The sequence below is a fragment of the Aptenodytes forsteri genome, unplaced genomic scaffold (assembly GCF_000699145.1).
Source record: "Aptenodytes forsteri isolate BGI_AS27 unplaced genomic scaffold, ASM69914v1 Scaffold404, whole genome shotgun sequence".
NCBI lineage: Eukaryota > Metazoa > Chordata > Aves > Sphenisciformes > Spheniscidae > Aptenodytes > Aptenodytes forsteri.
In genome coordinates this window covers 4,859,301-4,878,825 of record NW_008795629.1, presented here as the reverse complement: position 1 = coordinate 4,878,825, position 19,525 = coordinate 4,859,301, and the positions used below count along the sequence as shown (strand labels likewise).

Sequence of the window (19,525 nt, the reverse complement as noted above, 5' to 3'; positions counted from 1 at the left end):
TGGGAGAAGTTCTTCCCACAGCACTCCACGGCCACTCTGCTTAGGGACCGATAGGCAAGAGAAGCATCACTTCCCTGCAGTGACCCGTCTGGGAGAAGCATGGCAGCTCCTCCCTTACCAGCTCTCCCCAAGGGTGCTGGGGGGAGCGAGGCACCACCCTGGCCTGTTCCCTGCCAGCAGGTTGCACGCAGCTGAACTCACACCTGGGGAAGCACTTGCCCGCTGCAGCCCAGGCCTCTCACTCTTCTTCCCACAGCACGGCACTGCCCCCCTCAAAGGGACGTGCCTTGGCCCTGCAGTAACGCAGTCAGGCGCGGAGGGGACTGGATCCAGACACCCTGCTGCTCTGCGGAGCAATGGGAAGAGCGGGGCGCAATGGTGCCCGCAGGATGCCAACGCTGGTCATTGGCCCTGCCCGGAGGGATGGGTGCTGCTCCTCCGCTCCCTCCTGTAGTGGCTCCTCAGTATTCCCAAGGAATCGCCCAGCTCAGGGCTCCGAGAAGCGCGCACACACCGCGCAGCCAGCTCGCACCCATCCTCTCTTGTTAAATTCTCATCAGGAAAAAAAAAAAAAGATTTCTGCTAGACCCAGGACCAGGAGGAGCAGCACGCTTCCCTCAGCCTCTCCCCTAAATACCACATAGCCCAAAAGCAAAGGGTGAGCTTCTTCCTTGCTTTAGCACGAGCAAAAAGCTCAGAGCGGTTTTCTGTTGACTTCAGCACCCCCGGGGCCCATGCCAGGATTATTCTCACGGGGGCTTCAGCTTGGGACGGGTAAGGGGTGTCGTATGGCAAGTACTAACAGGCACTTTGTTCTCATTCCTCGCAGGGCTTTGAATCCATAGTCCATTTTCTCCTACCGTGGCCAGGCAGGGCCATCCCCCAGGCAACGCCTAGAAGAGCAGAGACACCCCCCCCCGGAACGGACAAAAGATGTGGCTGTGTTTTTCTTTTTGGTACGAGGAGTCATGGCACCAGCTGTTTTGGTTTTGTTATTTTTTTAAAAAGTGCTATCTTATATATATTATATATACAAACACTCACCAAGACAAGGGACAGTGCTTTTCCAAGAGACTGATGAAGCCAGCTGTATAACGTTGCTGTTTGTAAATTCATGTCATGCATAAATGTATTTATGTTGTAAAGCTATTTATATATTGTTTATAAAGAGATATTTATAAAAAAAATTATTTATGTAACTAAATGAAAAGTCAAGCATTGTAACATTTTTTTTGTCCTAAGTAGTTGAAAAACTTTAAAAAAAATCATTCCGTGTGGCATTTTGTAACCTGTCTTTATTTATCAAATTCACATACAATTTAAACGTCAGATTGATTGATTTTAACAGTTAAAGAAGAAATTGTTCAGATGTTTTAGAAAAGTCAGGAGCGAGAGAAAGGCCAGCTGATACTTTAAGCTTTGATCCCATACGCAAAAGTAAACTTGCGCCTAAATCCTGCGGTGCTCTGATGGACCGAATCCTGCCCGGCGCTGCATGTAGCTGCGAGCCTCTGCAGAACCCAGCTGAACCCCCTGCGAGAGCACGCGGCCTCGGGCAACTCATCTATCGCCCAGGTCCTGAGTGGCACCCCTGGAAATAAGCCCATCACATTCAACAGCCGAGATCTGGACTGACAGACAGCAGTGCGACAAGAGCAGCGTTTGGCCTAGGCGCGTTTTAACCACTTCCAGCCTGCAGGTTTGGGTCCAAATTTCATCCCGTAAGTAAAGCTGTATCGCTGGGCGCCGTACGGAGACGCAGTCCCTGCTGAGAGCAACAAAGAGACCGCGGTGGATCCGGCCCCCGGCTGTGCCAGTGGGAACAGAGCTTTATGCCGGAGGCGCTGTTATTCTAGGATCCAGCAGCTCACTAAGTATCTTGCTGATATTCCCATTCGCCAAACCTTCGCTGCTAAGCTGTAAAGTCCCTTCCTCCAGCAGAGATTTATTTAACTGTGCCTGGGACAATGCGTAGACAGACCAAAATATACTGAGGGCTGCCTGGTAAGGATTCACGGACACAGCTGTTGCTACAGCTTCTTGCTATGTAAAGTGCATGAAATAAATCATTAAAATGACTCGGAGCTCTAAAGCAAACAGCAAGCGAGGGGGCGGGGAGCGCAGCAAACACGCAAACTCCCGCATGAAGGCTCTTTGGTCTCATTCTTCAAAGAGGCCTAAAGAGGCCTTAGGGAAAAAAAAAAAAAAAAAAAAAAAAAAAAAAAAAAAAAAAAAAAAAAAAAAAAAAAAAAAAAAAAAAAAAAAAAAAAAAAAAAAAAAAAAAAAAAAAAAAAAAAAAAAAAAAAAAAAAAAAAAAAAAAAGAGTGGCAGGCGCCCAGCCCAGCCGTGACGGGAGTCACAAATTATGCCCTGACCGTTGTAGTGGGCTGGGAAACAACGAGCATTATGTTCTGCTGGGCTCTGGTGCCTAGGACAGGGCAAAAAGAAAGTCACCAAGACCTAGAGGCAAAAAGATCCTTTTCCTTAGCAACCACCAGGAAACCATAGAAACCTCCAGCCAGATTCTCCCCAACTATTAGAGAACATTATGTTTACAGAACAAGAGGATTCATCCAGACACCCGACAGCTCAATCATCAGGTTAGGAGCGCGCACATGACGTTTCCAGCCTCGTACGAGCAAAGCCTCCGTCAGAGACAGGTACCCACCTCGCGGTGCCCAGAGAGTCCAGCTGGATGGGAGCAGCAGCTGACGGACCACGTAAGGCGTTGCCTATGGGGAACAAAATCAAGACCCTGGGAGGGAGGGAGGGCGGGCGGCAGGACGGGCAGCTGGCAGCTCAGTGCCCTGCCTCGGGCTCAGCTAGAGCCCTCCAGAGATGTCCATAGGTAATGACAACCCACCGTCAGGGCTCTGTAAGGCAAATACAACACCCATGAAGGTCACCCTACTGGCTCTGCACACCTTTAGAGGGAAGGAAGGGCTGTGCCAGGAGCTCCTAAAGAGATGTCCGTCAGAGGGGACTGTCCACTGTCACCCAGCAAACCTAAGGGACAATAAGGAATCACTTACTGCGCAGACCTTGCACACCAGGTGTGAACAGGGGTGTAAGAAGATGGTACCGCGGGTCGCCCGCAGAGTCCTGGTCCTTGAGCATGAAGTAGTGACCATAACAGAGTGCCAGGCTGGGACCAAGGTGCGGCCAATTCCCCTTCCAGCTTTGGCTTTTTGCTGCAGAGCCAGAGCTGGAATAAAACCATCTGCCTGGTGACAGAGGGCTTCTCCTCGACAGAGCAGAGGGAACTTGGTCTCAGGAATTCAGTCCCCAAAATTTGACAACGTATGTGAGGCACAGCCCGAGCTCGGGTCAGGGAGATCCCAGAGGTCACAGTCTGGGGTCGCGTACGGTCTGGATTCCTGTTTCTCCTCTGCAGCGTAGTCCGAGGGGAAAAGCGCAGCCCCACAGCACGGGTTCCTTCCATCCACTGGGCTTCCTGGAAAAGAGCAAGCCCAAGGAAAAGGACAAAGCTGCACTGCAAAAGGACACTAGTTTGGCAGAAGGGGAGCGATCAGAGCGAGAGCTCCCCGTGCAGAGGGAGGGGATAACAGCTTGGCTCCTCGCTTTGCTGCTTCCGCTCTGACCAGGGGTAAGTCACCCTGTCCCTCAGCATGCTGGTTTCCCACCTGCAGGACGGGAACATTGTGCCCACATGGAGGTGTGAGCTGATGTGCAAAGGAGAAGGCAGCACTCAGGGGTGAAAGAGCACTTGGGAAAACTTTCAGATCCACTCAACCTTAGCACCCACGCGGCACAGCCAGACCGGTGGGTCTGACGGGCAGAGCGTGGCACTGCGAGTAGAGGTCAGTTTTCAGAGCGCTGACGAGCACCTTCCCCGGTTGGTGGGACAGGCAGAACAGGAAACGGAAACGGCTCATTAGAGCACAGCGAGCACCTGATAAGGCCACAATTGGGTCTCCCTGACAGGGGCTCAGTAGGAAACAAGGCCAGCAGGAAAAAGAGGGGCCACAGGAATCTAATTAAGAGGGGAGGAGGCCTCACGCACAGCAGAAACAAATTGATCTCGCATCACTGCCTCCCCTGTGGGCCAGCTAGGTCAAACCCTCACGACATCCAGTAAAAGGATCCAGGGCCAGCACTGGGTAACTCCCTCGCCAAATCCCAGCCTGGAGACGGCATAACTGAACAGCAAGAGCTGTCCTGGATGCAAGCTGCAGCCTCAGGGGGGTGGCATCCGACATCTCAACAGGGGACTCGGAGAATGGCATTTAGCAGAGGTGTATATACACACTCCCAAGCTCCTCTGTCCACACTCAGGTCAGACTAGCACTCACGGGACCTACACGTTTCCTGCTCTACCAGCTGAACGAGCAGCAGCCACGTTCAGCTTCCAAGTGGGAGCGCTTGTGACATGACATAAGAACAGCCTTGATTTCCCCTCTCCAGGAGCTATTCCTAGCATGAGATGAGCCATAGGCCCCCCAGCCTAAAAAAGCACGCTGCTCTCTAGTGAAAAAGGACAAGAGCTTTCTCCAGCGCTGTTGTACAGGTGCCTTGCAAAGCCCAAACAGGCCGGAGCAGACCCTGGAGCTCCCACAACAGGGGCACAGTTGCCCTCTAACATGTGGGAAATCAGTTCTGTTCCCCCAGCCCACATTGCATGTTTTTCCCTGGTACCATTAATGCAGCTTTTCCAAGGTATTTATTGCTGAAGAGTTACAAAGCCCAGCTCAGGTGACAGCAAATCCCAAACCAATGAAGAAAAAGAAAAGCCCAGAGCCCCAGAGCAGGAGAGCAGTGGAATTTTCCAGCTGGAAAGGGACTTGAGCCATTAAGCAGGGACTGCTGGGGGCAGCAGCACACACGCCCCTGCCACTTGCTCCAGGACTCCTCCAAGCATGGGCTGCTTCCCTCAGAATGCAGAAAAACAAAGGGAAGGGATCACAGGGCAGCTTCCAGAGGGAGCCTGCGCTTGACACAAGTGCAAGTCGAAAACAAGAAGGGAATTGAATCCAGTCCCCTTCCTGTCAGTCAGCAACTAACCTTGTCAGAAGGGATGGCAGCACTAACCGAATCAGGCAATTCATTAGGTTGGGGCACAGCAAAAGCCCACGCTCTCTGGAGCAGAACTACGGTGAAAATCCAGGGTAATGAGTTGCAAACTGCCTTTGTAAATGACACTTCTGTAGTGACTCTGGCAGGCTGGGAAGAGAGCTAATAGGAAAATCATTAGGTAGCATCCCTTTGATATTGTTGAAAACAGCACAGGCTATTTTTCCTGCCCCTTCCATAATTCACCTGGCATATTACCCGTAACACCCCAGGCCGATATTCCCACGGTGGACCACCTTACCTGCATCAGGGGAAAAGAAGGGTACGGTACACAGGAGGAAGATGACTTCTAGAAAAGCTTAAAAATCTTTAAGATTCCCCCCTCCCATACACGTGCATCTTCTTCAATTCCATCAGCAGCGCACCCGCTGCCCAGCCAGACCAAAGCACTTTACAAACCTCTGTCACAAAGTCAGCACGCAAGAGAGGCTGTCCTGGGAAACGCAGCTGCAGAGGAGCTCATTTGCCCAAGGTTGCCTTCTGCAGCCGTAGCAGAGCTGAAATAGGACACAGCTCTGCGCTTTGCCCCTTACTTATAACACTGTCCTTGTCCTTGATTTCCATTACGCTAAACCAGGCAACAGCCTGCGCCTCCCTAGATGCAGAGCAGCTCTGAGGAGCAATGCCTGCCCACCTGGCTTGTCTGCCAGCAAGGAGAGGTGTCATCTCACAGTCGTGATGTAAAAGGTATAGCATCACAGCTGGCAGGTGATCCTGTAGGAACTGGTGCTCTCTAAAAGCTGCGAAGGTGACAATGAAACACCACGACATTACTTATTGCATCAGCCTTAGGACTGTGCTGATCATGAGACAGCGACTGAAACATCAGGGCTGATGAGATAAACAGCACCTTCAGGAAGAGTCTGGAGGCCTAGACAGCGCTACTTCCAAACTTCATACCCATAAAGATATGGCCTTATAGTCAGAAAAGCTCAAAATACTCACAAAAAGGCCGATCTCTGATGGAGCGAGGCTTCACTTACCCACCACAATCAGCTCTTCTGGAAACACAGAGGTATCACGCATGCACGAGCGTTTAAAAAATGCCCTAATGACACAGAGATTCACAAGCCTCTATAGGAGACCTGGAGCTGTGGAAGGGTGTCCTACCTTCTACTAAAATTACACCAAGAGAGGACTACTGGCACAAATTCTTTTGCACTCTGTGGGGAAATACACATTTCAGGACTGTTAAATGACATTATGGCATCCCATTACCACCCAGAATTTCCAGTGTGTATGTTCATTCGCTAGAGCAGGGACACCTTCTCTTCTTCTTGACAAGAAAAAGCCATGGTCACAGCACTCATGCAATTTACAACCTGTAGCAAATACATCAGGGCATCTCACAAGGTCTACACGCTGTGGGAAAAAGAAGCATGCGTGCCTGTGCATTTGGAGACAGCGAGCAAAGCGCTGCTCTGCCTAATCCTTTGCCTGGTTCACTAATCAGAGATGGGGGTACCACCACAGTGCCACTAAGCAGCAGGGTGCAGGCAATCAGGCTAGGGGGTAAATACGCACCCTCCTTACAGGACACCTCTCTAGCTTCAATCACTTACCTATGTTAGCTCTGTGGTAGGGCCAAACTTGATAAAATATCAACAAAATGTCAACAGTCCCTGAGAGACACCGACCTTCGCCACGGAGCAGAGTGAAACAATGACATATTTCTAAAAACTCTGCTGAGAAATTCAATCAGACTGTCAGGTTAAAATTCCATAATAAAAATACAAGGTTGAGGTTACAAGTAGGAACTGAGATCACTCTAAACTTTAATTTACCTTTCTTGATGCCCCTGGGTTACTCTCTCTCAGATTACACAAAACTAAGCTAGACAGTTTCACTTTTTGGTTCCCTTGCGTTAGGTCAGATGCTATAGAGGACTTAGCAGGGGGGAAAAACAACAGTATGGGAGCAGGTGCCAGAGATCTGGCTAGCTGGGTCTATATACTTGTGGGGCAGGTTCTTTAATTTCTCCATTTCCCCATTATTCGGAATAATAAAAAGCAACGTTGTCTCTCTCCATTGCAAAGTTTGCAACAGGCTCAGATACTGAAGTAACAAGCAGCAGCACCAACAGGCCTAGGAACCCGTAAACTTTGACTGTTTTACCCCAGCAGGAGCTGGGCTTTATTTGCTTTTCAGAATCAGAGGCCTCTCTAAACAGCTTAGATGCACCCATATAAACCTGTACAGAACTGAAAGTTTAGGAAAAGTCTGATTTACCCACGTGATTTGTTACGTTCTAATACAGCCGTCGAAGTTCACGGCACTCTCACTTCTGCCTCCCCCACAATTAATAAGCCCGACTTCCTTTTCGTGCACATGGACCAACAGGTTTTCCCCTCAAAGGATAAGCAGAACACTAAAAGCAAAAACAAAAACACCCACTGGGTTCTGTATCATTTTCCATTCTTCCAGGAACAGAAAGCTGTTCAGCAAAATTCACTTTTGGGCTGGTGGGAGAATGGCCATCTCTTACCACCACTCTCTTCTATGGGAAGAAAAGCTTCACTTTCCCCAGCTTCACTCTGGAGAGCAGGTCTGCAGGTCCTACTCCTGTACCCGATCCCTGGAGAGAGACCTGCAAGCCTGCATGCAGCTCCACAAGCACCCATGGGATTTCAGAAGCCTGCACAAGACTGATTGCAGGATGGGTCTCAAATCTGAACACAGAAGGGTCTGTCAGCATCACTGATTTTCCCTCCTGCTCTCAACAGAAGACTAAGCTAGCATTCAGCTTATTAAGGAGGTGAGGAGGGAAGTAAAAGAACAATAGATTTCAAGCCAAAACTTTTTTCTGTAAAAGGATTGACATCAGCATTGCTTTATCATGTTCCAGAATTGCCTGATGTTAGCTGGTATCAACTGAGTCACAGCAGGAATGCCAGGGACATTTGTTAGCATGAGGCACAGCTTTAGGGCTAGGGCAGTCTACCAGCACTGCAATCAGCCGAGATCCTCTCTTCCATTTTCCAGCTCAGTGCTCAATTCCATATTAAACAAGCACTAGTACAAGCGGAGCTGCAGAACATGAAGCTAGACAATAAAGCCCTGAAAAGCAGAGGGAAGGCAGCTCCATCTACTTTGTCTCCCTCTGGGTGGAGGGCATAAACAGAAGTTCAATAGCTCAAACTCTGTCCTGCTGCAATCCTGAAGTCAGCTGCAGCTGGAGCAGCCCACTGCTGCCATAAAACAAAGTAGGGCAGGATGCTCTCCCCACATCAGGGAACAGTGTCCAGCAGTGCTCAGACAAGCTGTGTTAGCTGCCTCCAGCAGGTACACGCAATACATGGGAGTTTGCATCAAATCCACCTCTGCTTCCATCTCCCTCTTGTCCCCATAGCACAATTAAGCTCGCCAGGCACTCCCCACTCGAAACAGTCCGCAATTCAGCCCCCACCAGCCCCTAATTCACACAACTCCGCTGCTCCGAGTTGCTGCCCTCCCTGTAGTCACAGGGAGCCAATGCAGTCTTTATCCGTTGTCCTTCTCAAACATCATAGCACCTCCTGCATCCTTCCCTGTTAACAACTATGCCTTCTGCTTCATTCCTGGAATAGCTGCTAACTCTTTCCATCGAGCCAGATTCATTAACCAGCTGCTGCAGAGCTGTTTGCCTCCCCCAGGTACTCCGTGCATGTCATTTGTTAATGACTCATCTCAGACTGGGCTCATTGCAAAGATGCCCCCCTCCTTTTGCGGCACAAAGCGCATTGCTGGCACACCAGGAAAGCCAAACATGCAAACAGCTCAGTTCCCTCCAATACCCTTTTCCCTTCTCCGTCCTCTCTCGCCATCAAGCATGGGACAGCTCTTTATTCAAAGTATTCTTTCCTCCCTTGCTGATCAAAGGCAATGTGTACCAAAGCATAAATAAGATCTTCACCCCCAGCCAGGCTTTGAGAACAGAAAAAACGTAAGAACAAACTCAAAAACTTCCAACACACTAAAGAAGCTTCAGCAAACTAATGTGACTCCTGTAACTGGCAAGGAATAAACACCAAGGATGCCAAATTCACATCTATTTCCCCAGCAGACTGTGGCTTCCTGAGGAGCTAAAACGATTTCCAAAGGCATTTGTATTCCTCCTGCCTCTTTGCAGGACTAATATTAAAAATGGGAAGGAAAGAAAACAGGTAGTGAGGGCCACAGAACCTCTCCTCGCTAGTCAAATCTAGTGAGGAACTGGATGACCAGTACACTGCAGCTGCCCATGCAGGAAGCCAGAAACAGGCTCAGTCCATCTCCATCACACAGATGTATTATACTCGGGTACACAAAGTCCACCTACATCTCCCGAGAAGCTGTCAGCTGAACACTGGGAGAAGCTAGTACAGAAACTAGCACTGCCACTGTTTGAGAAACAGTTCCCTTGAGGTATAGGGAAGGCTTCGTGCTCTGGGCTTATTCACTTAACATCCTTCACTGGGAATTTTTTGGCTAGTATTTCTAGGGGGAAGAGAGAGCTTGCAAAGAATCAGAAACCAAGGGACTTGACCCAGAGGCAGCTGGATGGGATGTATTTAGATCCACCTCTCAAGATTAAACGCTGGTGGGCCTGCACTGCAGGCGAAGAAAAGGAGAGGAATTTACCTTCACAAGTGTACGACGAGTCCTGTGACTGAGGACTGAAAACACACAGATGGCAAAGAATTCTGGTAGCAATAAGAGGAAGGCACATGCATTGCACAAGCGTGTGCAGGTGACAGCTGGCTGCAGGACTGAAGCATTGTCACAGTCCTCTGTTTGAGCAGCTCCCCTACCCGCTCACGGAAAGCCCTCCTCTTTACAGCATGGAGCGAAGTGAAATGCAAGGGCCAAACTACAAAGCAGTACTCTGCTAGACCCAGAGGAAGGAATCGACTGGCCTAAGACAGAGCACAACTACAAACCTTCCACAATCAGGCATCAAAGGTGTTTAAGGCTCAGGACATTGGGCACAGCTACTGGCTTTGCCACAGATCCTTCTGCACAGATTTGGACAAAGATGAACTACTGACAAAACGGGAAGAGCACTTCCCTGCCTCCTGGATGCATCAGGGAGATTAGTCAGACCTTCTGGTAACATAACATCAAGAATCAAGTAGATGCTCAAGTGAGTAAGTGCTGTTGAACTACAAGCCTAAAGCAGCCTTAAAGCCAAGACTCCAGACTCTGACATTAAATCAGCATTTTTAATTTTTTTTCTAAAATGTGCTTTTTTGTGAACTGCTGTTTCAATGCCAACCCCATCCTTCCCCTTAAAAAAAACCCCCACACCTTGCCAAACTAGGTGCAAATCACCTGAAGTTAGTCTGTAACAAATAAAAAACACAAAACAAAGGCTGCAATGCTTTAGAATCACAACAATGTACAAAAAAGGGAGGAAAATACAACCTGAAAGTGTCCAGAATTCAGAAAGACTAGTCAAGTCCATTGCTTCAGCAAGGGGATGCTGCTGCGACCCCTGCCAGTGGGTCCTGGGCCACCAGCCTGCCATGATGCTAAACGGGCTCTTCTCCCATGCAGACCTCTGTCGCTAGCATCCAAGGAAGAGCAAATGTATTACCCTTTGAAGGTATCAATGGGGGAAAGAACTCACAAGCAGCTCTGGGAGGTCACATCACATTCAGAAGGAACAGTTTCTAGTATGCCCCTAACCACCTGCAAGAAGGAAGGCTTGAAAGAGCAGCCTGCTTCCTCCTTATTGTATTGAGGCCTCAGAGATGCAGAACAGTGCTTCAAATCTGTGAGAGATTAAAGGGCTTAGTAAGGGCAGTAAACAGACAGTTAAGTAAACAGCCCAGCACTGGATCTCATCTTCACAGAGCGAGGTAGTGTGAATTTCACCCCAGTTTAAAATAGACAGGGGTAGCGGAAAGGCTGAAGACTTCCATGTAAAGCAGTTCCTGACCTAGAAACCTTTCTGTGCTCCCTTTGGGAATAAAAAGATCTGTGTTGATGGCTTCCTCGCTCCCAGCCTGGCTTTGGTAGCCACACTTCAACCCTGGGATTCAGACACTTGCTACAGAAGTTCTCCCAAGATCTGATTTAGTACAGCAGCTTCCTCAAGGTTAAGCAGCAGTGAGACTGGCTGGGAGGGAGCAAAACTGTCCACAGATTTTTTTTCCTGCCCCTTTTGGTTAGTCCCTCTCTTTAGAAGTCCCTCTTTACAGGACCAGAACAGGAACACCCTGGAAATGAATAGGGGCTGCACAGTGTAACTTAGCCAGGTGCTGCTAACTGGGAGCTGTATTCAAACAGGGCTTTTATTTGCCAGCCTGGAAGGGACTGGCCCAGAACCCACTGAAAAAGGAGACACAGGCCCTTTTTCGCTCCTCCTGTTGTCATTCCTAGCTGAATGACATTTAGATGGTATGTTCTAGTGACGGCTGGAGACCAGCCCTTTGACTTTGGACATCTTCTTTGTGGGCTGCCTTTGTTCTGTGTGTGGAGGGCACTCTCGCTCTACCAGCTGCTGTTCCATCTCCTGTGCCGACGACGAGGCTGTAGCTTTTAATGTTTTCTTTATGTTTGTGACCTGGCCGAGAAGAGACAGTGAATCAGCACCTGCTTCTTCCTCCCCTTGCAGTAGAAACTCTGTTCATAAACATACTGAAAAACCCCTAGAGTATAGAGTGGAGATTATAAAATAAACTTTCCCACCAGAAACAGGCTTTGCACTTGTGTTTATTAAAGGTAATGTTTCATCGTCACTTACAGCCAGAGTTGTTAATATTTCCAGTCTGGCTCTAATACGGAATAACTAGAGATTACTTTTTCCCCCCCCCAAGAGACAATGGCACAATATCGTACCACCTATCCGGCTGGCTGGCGGGACCTACTACTGCCTTGGTGCAGAAGGCAGCCACCCTACCATTATGTTGGCCAGAAGCAGGAAGGACAAAGGAGACTGTGAAAGAAACAAACTTACACTTAGGACAGTGCTTGAAAAGGGAAAATGCTATTTGGCCTAGCTGGCTGTCTGAGCCACAGATATTTGCTAGAAGCAGGAATAGAAATTGGTTTCGTGGGAGGCAGCAGTAGTGCTTCTGCTACTCTGGCTGAAAAGGAGAGATACAGCACCAGGCACCATACTCTGTCCCCTGGAACCCTGTAGGGCTTACCAGAAATACCATGAACAAACCTTAAAAAAAACCCACAGGCAAAAACCAAGTTTGGGAGTCAGGTGTGCCAACTCCAGGCCAAAGGCATCTGGCAAACCAAATGCGCTATGGATGCCAATCAAGCTGCCAAGCATACGCTGCTTAAGAAGGCAAAAGTAAACCTGCAGGGATGCAGCACTCTGCAAGAAATAAACCCTGAGCAAGTGTCTCGGGAGGACCATTTTCACCTTTACAGCTGTATTAGCCAAGATTTGTTCTCATAAGTAAATACACATCAGCAGGGGCTAAAATCGTGTGCCCGTGCTGCCATCTACCGCCTAGCTGCGCATGCAACAGAGGCAGGAGCGCTCCCAGGTCACGTTGCTGAAGAGAGCGTGTCAGAGAGCCCTGTCCGGGTGCTCAGCCTGACTCCAAGAGAAAGACCCCGAAGGAAGCTGCCAAGGGCACTTTTTGCAAAAGCAACGAGACTCGAGAGACTTTTGTTAATTACACTTTCAGGTTTAAAACAAAGTGAACTGTTTTTTCCTTCCTTCCTGCCTTGCACAAAAGGAACAGAACTGCATCCAAGCTCTGTGTTAAAAGCATGCTTTTCCTAACAAATCAATTCAGGAAACTATAGGTAGTGCACCCACCTAGTGTATTTTTATAAAGAAAAATTCCAGCCTGCTCAGAGTGGGCAAATTTTATATTTGTGGTGTTACCAGCACATGGAAGCAGATGTGTTTTCTTCCTACCCCAGACCAGCACATCTGATTTGCATGATTGCTAGCCTACTTCAGAGAAGCCACAACCATTAACCAGGTGTTACCAGATTATTTTCTTCAGTAAACAAACATTTATCAAAAAGCATAGAGCAGTCTGAAGTGACTCTGTACCCACCTCCATCTCTACCTGCTGCTGAGTTCGGTGATGGTTCTCTTTGTATTGGTTGGCTCTAAGTACTTGCTGCTCAATTCCTAAAAGAACCGCTTCACAACCATCACACCTGTAAGATACAATGTCAAACAGTGTTTACGAGTTCTCTCTGGAGCAGCTCAATCAGGCAATCTGAAAAGTCATGCTCGCCTAAACGTTTAGGAGATTATTAAATTGATAGTCCCTGCTTAAAGATTAGAGTTCCAAAAAGCTGGCAAGAAAAAGCTTTGCTGTTTACTCAATGTATTTCACAGCATTCTTTAGAGAGTCCATGTTACTCTTACCGGCCCATCAAAAAGTAAGCACAGGTTCAATGCACTTTCAACTTCCTTTTCAATCAGAATTACTGCTTAAACCGGGATGCAACGCATTTTTCAAAAGTCAGTAAAATTTTAAAATTAAACAAAAAAGTCAGATTGAGAGAATCCCCCTGCCTGTTAAGTGTTCAAAAGACAAGAGCACTCCTCCAACACAGAACTCCTAACTGGAGAGGACAAAAAGGGAATTGGCAGTGGGTTCATTGTTACCTTCCAAACAGTGCTGTAAGGTCCTGGAAGCTGCCAGAGTCCTCCCGCTGAGATGGGATTGAGGGAGTTGGGAGTAGAGAAGCAAAAAACCTGCCCCCACCTCAGGACAGCATATTTGCACAGCAGTTTAATTACTTTTCATGCACCCATTACCATAGCAACTAGGACGCAATTCCCAGTCAGCTCAGAACCTGCCACAGGCTCCACACTCTACAGGGGAATTTCTTTGGGTGGGAAGGGAATCCTACAAAAAGACAAGCAGCAGCTTCCTGGCAAAGGTACGAAAAGATAGTACCACAGTCCCAATATGGTTGCATGCAGCCTGCATTTGCAGGAACAAACAGAAGGCAAAGGCATCTGAAACTTCAAACTTGAAGAGACGTCCCCTCCAAAGAACTGTGATTCTCTAGAATTTGCCCACGCAGTTCTCATCACAGTGAAAAAGGCTGAAAAGTAATGGACAGTTCTGTTTTTGTTATCAAGTGTAACAGCAGAAAGGGGGGTAGCTCCCACCATAAGACCATGAGTCCAGTTCGGCATGGCTGTTTGAGAAGACCCTTGACTCCTCGCTAGGGTTCTGCCATGTAAAAGCGACGGTGAGAGCAGAATCTCAAGACCTAGTATAGTTTGGCTTGATATATAACACAAATTAAATCCTAGGTGGGATCTTGGAAAACTTGCCCAATAGAGTGCTCCTTCAAGTGCCTCCTTACAGCATAAGACTCCTGGTTAATGGAACATGGTAAAATTGAGCCAGCGCTTGAAACTTTGAGGAATAAAAAAAAGACAGGACAAGCTACGTACAAGGAACAAGGAAGGTGGAGAGACTGCCTCACCATTCCTGGAGTGTTTTGACAATGTTACTGATGTCCTTCTTCTGAATGTCTCTGCCGATACAAAAATCCACCTCTAGCACCTGGTTTCGTTGATCCAACTTCCCCTGGATAATATCTGTATAAACCGCTTCAATAATCAGATCTTCCAGCTCCCTCAGATTCCTCATATCCAGGTCCTTCAGCAACACAGAATAGGGAATGCACTAAAAACAGCAAGTCCAAGAATAAGTTAACAGTCCTAGAGCCAAAATGAACAGCTAAGTCTCAGAAGGTCAAGACCCAAATGTTTATTGTATCCTACACTTTAACCTGCAAGTACAGCAGTGACTGATCATGACAGAACAAACGCCTGCTACTAGGCTACATAATATTCTGACACAACTTTGGTAATTCCTGAAGCTTTGGCACAGCATGTTCTGCAGGAAAAAAGGTAATAGGATTGCAGAAGAAATTAAAAGTGTTGCTTAGTTTTCTCTAGAACAAAAAGTCAGTGTTTTTAAGACTGATTCTCCACCTCCAGCAGTGAAAGAAGCCATACAAAGTTTCGCAGCCCTTACTGACCAATTTGCATGGCAGTTCAGACACCCCTACAGCTCATCCATGGAAGTCCACTAAGTTAATGTCCCAAATGTACCACGAGAGAACACTCTACATTACAGGTATTTTCCTAGTTGCAGGATTTTTTGTGAGTACTCACGCAGTCCGATACAACTTCAATGCTATGGAATTGATGCTATTTTCAAAAACAAAAACAAACCAAAAGATGACTGCTATCATACAAAGTGCACTTTACCTTCATTCTGGAAGCCAGGCTTACAATCGTCAAGTGTTTCAGCTTATTTTTCTGAGTCGCTGTTAATTCAGGCAGGTTATCTTTGTTTGCTGTTAATGTTCAAAAGACAAGATTCAGGACTTTCCTTCAAGAATTATATAATCCAGGCTGCAGAACTTCAGGCTAGTTGCACTACACTAAACCCTGAAAGGCTGAACCCCTTCAGCTACTGTGAGTGCTGGTGAGCAGAGAGCGCTGCGGCTGATGGCAGATTAGCACACCCAGGGAGAGAGGGGAAAAGTTAAAAAACAAGTTGGCTATTCCATTCTTCTCTGCTTATTTAGTAATTCTGGTTTTGGAATTAGAACATAATTCACATCTACACAAGTGGTGTCCTGCCAAAACGGTTGGTCAATGCTTTGTTTCTACCACCAAGTCATTTTTATTTCATTAACGAGCTGACAGAATAAAATCTTCCCCCTTTGCTGATCTGGTTGTAAATACAGCTGGTTTTATTTCTCTGGAGAGCTGCCGAATTTAGGGTTGAAAGTGTAAAGTACCAGGCTGAGGAAGAGAGGAAAAATTATTAATCTAGATACTTACATGGCCTCACTGTCATTGTATTATATTCATGTGCCTCATGAATATTTAAAAACAGAAAGGAAACCAGCGGCTTTCCAAAGCAAAGAAACTCTTTAAAATATCTGCTTTAATGGAAATTAGTGTTTCAGGGCCACTCAAGTTCTCCCATCCATCCCACCTCATTCAGTGCTCTACATTTTGACTACTTTTCCCCCCTTCTCTTTCTTCACTAGAAAAGGAAGAACGAACTGTGCTGTCACATGCTGGGACACAAGACCCATGCACAGCAAACATCCTCTAATCAGTCACAGAATTCATGAGGCTCATGTTGCTCCACAGCCACTGGAATTTCCAGTCCTTGCACTTACGGATGCCACTTCTCCTTACAGGAACTAGATAGCTCATCCACCACAGTGATAGCCAGCACTATGACAGAATTATTTGTCACACACTGTAATGGTCTGGATTAGGCTGCTACCCACAAATGAAGTATTAAATCGTAGCAGAATGGAAGCATAAGCACCAGAGATAAAAGCACATCTCGACAGATACTAAGATGATTCACACATAGTCCTTCTGAAGCTGTATAAGAGTCATTATTTCAATTTGTATTCTAGCTAAGAAATGCTTCATTTTGTTTCAGCAATGCCATCACAGAATAAAAGGTTATCCCATAAACCTTACAGGTTTTTATAAATAATGCAGAACAATTTTGTCTAAGATTTCTGCAGCTTCCATAACCGGTGTCATCTAAATTTCAAAACAGATGTCTGAAATTGCACTCCGCAGAGGTAAGCGGCCTGTGAACGTCAATGAATACTGCTACAGACCAATTCAATCCAGTGCTGCAGTCTAATCCAAACCAGTAAAAGACCATCATCTCTAGCCCTTCCTCCACTTTTTAGCAATTAAAAAGCACATATGACCCAGAGAGCCCCTACGAACAATTCTCCTCCCAAGCAAATTCTGTTCTTGGACACTTTCACCCAGCCACACTGTACCAGGTACCACAGAAAGCAAAGAACTGCCTCTGACAATTCTAAAGGGCAACCCAGTCTCGTACTCTGCAAACAGGCGGCAGTCTCTTACCTACATAGTCTGGGTACGTTCCGTACGCAAACAGGTTCAGCAACTGGAAATAAGCAGCATTAGACCCTTCAGCAAGCTGGATGGGAAGACGACAAAAGAAACTCCATGTAACACGGTAACAGCCAATACGACACTGGTAGGCGACTTCTCCAGAGCATGTTTTAAGTCTATATAGGACAAGTAGTACCCATAAAAGTAATTATGTCCTGATCTTAAAGAGCTGGACCCTTTATAAGGCCTCATGAGCAGCAGCAAATTTCAGCAGTTTCAGAGTCAAGATGATCTAGCCATTTCTATGCACCAGAACTTAACTACAGTTTGGACTGTCAACTGCTTTGTGCAGCCCCTTAGGAGGCAAAAGAAAAAGGCAACTCAATTTCAGCTGACGTCCTACAGGGCCAGCTCTTCTCATCATGTGACAAGCAAGCAGGCAATGGTGTTGGTTGGTTAAGCATCCTTGCTATTACTGGGAAAGCTAAGACAGCTTACCTGCAGAGCCACAAAAACTTCAAAGCAAAGCAAGCTAGAACATTGTAAGTTGAATGCATTTGAAAGTAATAGCACTCCTCTCACATGCAAACACTTCACTGGAATAACTGCAGCACCAAGCAGTGATTTTTATGGAGTGGGTTTTTTTTTTAAATACCATTTGCCACACACAGATCCAGGAAAAAAACATACTTGCAATTTGATGCTGAATAACCATAGAGGCATTTTTCGGCATATCTAAGATCCCGTTTGGAAAGCCAAACTTGCTGTACGCCACATTACCCCAGCTGCAGAGATACTCAACCTAGATTCCCTCATTGTAGTAGAGGCGAGTGCTGGCAAGGCATTCTCAGTAAAAGCTCTGGAACTTACTTTCCACCTTGGTTTGAAATGGTTTGGTTACCACCCAGGCCTGATACACTAGACATCTGTTCATGAAGACTTTTGGAGACCATTGAAGTTATGCTTTCCAGGACAATGAAGGAGTAGAAAGGGATTTTTTCGTTGTTGGCTGGCTAGGTGCCTTCTTAAAATTGTTACTGTGCTGCTGCCAGGTTTTTGCTGTATTAGCAATCGCATTAAGGTAGCAAAGCTTTATATAAGTATTTTTTAACATCTAATATATACAGGCAAAAGCAACATCAATCTCTCATACACAAACATCTCGGAACCAAGATTAAGTCGCACCAGGCCCTTCCTGGCACAGAAATGTCACGCACAGGCTGTCTGTGGAAACTTCTGGGGATCTCTTATACTGGCAGTGCAGAAGGGGCATTATAATAGAAACTCATTCTCTTACCTCTTGCACATTTGTTAACTCCAACAGCTCTCCAAAGACATAAACCCCAGGAGCCTCCAGCACTTGATTTATAAGAGCAGTCAGAGCTGAGCCACTTGTACCTTTGGCTAGCAAAATAAACTGCTCTAGAAGATTGCAGGACGGTTTCTGTTCTCCTGCCATTCTAGGTTTTCAATCTGTCAATAAAAGAACATGATATTAATACATCCTTTCTCCTCTGCTGAATTCTGTCTGGCAGTGGATCAGAAGGTAAGCTCAGCAGAGTAACTTTTTGGCGTCAGCAGAGCCAGGTTTTTCTTCAGCATTCAGAGGACAGGCCAGGAACCCAGCAGGTTCGAATGCTGATTTACCTGGGGAGCAAAAACGATTCACACAACACCTGAGCAAAATTTCTGCAGACTGTCTGGTCAGTTCCCTAAAAAGATCTACTCCTGCTAGTAGGAAAGGAGTTTAGATTCCATGCTGTTTTCAGACTTTTCCTTCTACTGATGCTGCCAAATAATGCCAACTGCAAAGATGTTTATTATTACGTCTGTTAGAGGCCAGCTAAGACTTCCTCCTTCCTCATTACACAGCCTCAAAACAGCAGCTAACTTAATTCTCTGTGAAGAACTGATCCACCTTGTAGGCCCGCACATCGTACCTTTTCCTTTGACATCGGCTATAGCTAAAGCGTGCGTACATAATTCCTTTTGCGTTCTTAGCCTAAAAGGCAAAAACAACTGTGGCCTGTAAGTAGCTTACCAGTCTACATTGTACAGTTAATGTGTTTTGGGTTAACTGGAAAGCTGAAGTGATAAAAATACCCTTTCTACAAAGGCTCTATTTAAGTCCTTGTAAAGAGACGTCTTTGTCTTCATCTGTTGCCTGACGTTTCTGGTGTGCATGTTGTCTCCCAGCACCAACATGTTGCTTTTGAAATGTAAAACAGAATTTATTAACAAGTTCAACAAAACAAGTTATTTGTTTACAAACAACTAAGAAAAAACTTCCGAAGCATATTATTCAGACACCAAACAAAGAACTTAGCAGATAAGGGGGGTTTTGTGTTATGTTTGTATCGGACAATTCTCAAGCATAGCATGTAACCCTTACTCTGGTGAAGAAAACCAGACACCAGAGAACCTGTCTCATTCTGTGTGACCACTGGGACCACATCTGCCCCCGTGGGGGTGGCACAGCCACACAGATGTTTGCACTGTTTTGCCATGCCTAACCAAATTAAGACTTGTGAAGGCAACACAGCCAGCTTCCTTTACTAGTCAACTTCTAAAAATACACTTTACTCCATTCCATTACACCTGCAGGTACAA

The 19,525-nt window shown here is 46.7% G+C and overlaps 1 protein-coding gene and 1 long non-coding RNA gene across 2 annotated transcripts; both read right to left on the bottom strand.

The window, feature by feature from the left end:
• Positions 1-1,275: 1,275 nt before the first annotated feature.
• LOC103901483 lies at positions 1,276-2,753 on the bottom strand. The gene is made up of 2 exons (XR_657736.1): positions 2,669-2,753; positions 1,276-1,765 (listed from the first exon to the last, which is right to left on the bottom strand). It is a non-coding gene; the product is annotated as an uncharacterized LOC103901483 (long non-coding RNA).
• Positions 2,754-10,264: 7,511 nt separating this feature from the next.
• COPS7B (COP9 signalosome subunit 7B) lies at positions 10,265-18,380 on the bottom strand. The gene is made up of 6 exons (XM_009282383.2): positions 18,213-18,380; positions 16,925-17,000; positions 15,275-15,363; positions 14,482-14,684; positions 13,083-13,188; positions 10,265-11,617 (listed from the first exon to the last, which is right to left on the bottom strand). The coding sequence occupies exons 1-6, from the start codon at positions 18,372-18,374 to the stop codon at positions 11,459-11,461; spliced, it is 795 nt and encodes a 264-aa protein (XP_009280658.1). The 5' UTR covers positions 18,375-18,380; the 3' UTR covers positions 10,265-11,458.
• Between the last annotated feature and the right edge of the window lie 1,145 nt (positions 18,381-19,525).

What these genes read in the sequence shown, in the direction of transcription:
- COPS7B (XM_009282383.2), bottom strand. Translation starts at nt 18,374, where the DNA reads ATGGCAGGAGAACAGAAACCGTCCTGCAATCTTCTAGAGCAGTTTATT. An exon ending in AGTTAACAAATGTGCAAGAG is followed by an intron (nt 17,001 to 18,212) that starts GTAAGAGAATGA and finishes CTTCCCATCCAG; the next exon opens with CTTGCTGAAGGGTCTAATGC. An exon ending in GTCAAAACACTCCAGGAATG is followed by an intron (nt 13,189 to 14,481) that starts GTGAGGCAGTCT and finishes TGTATCTTACAG; the next exon opens with GTGTGATGGTTGTGAAGCGG.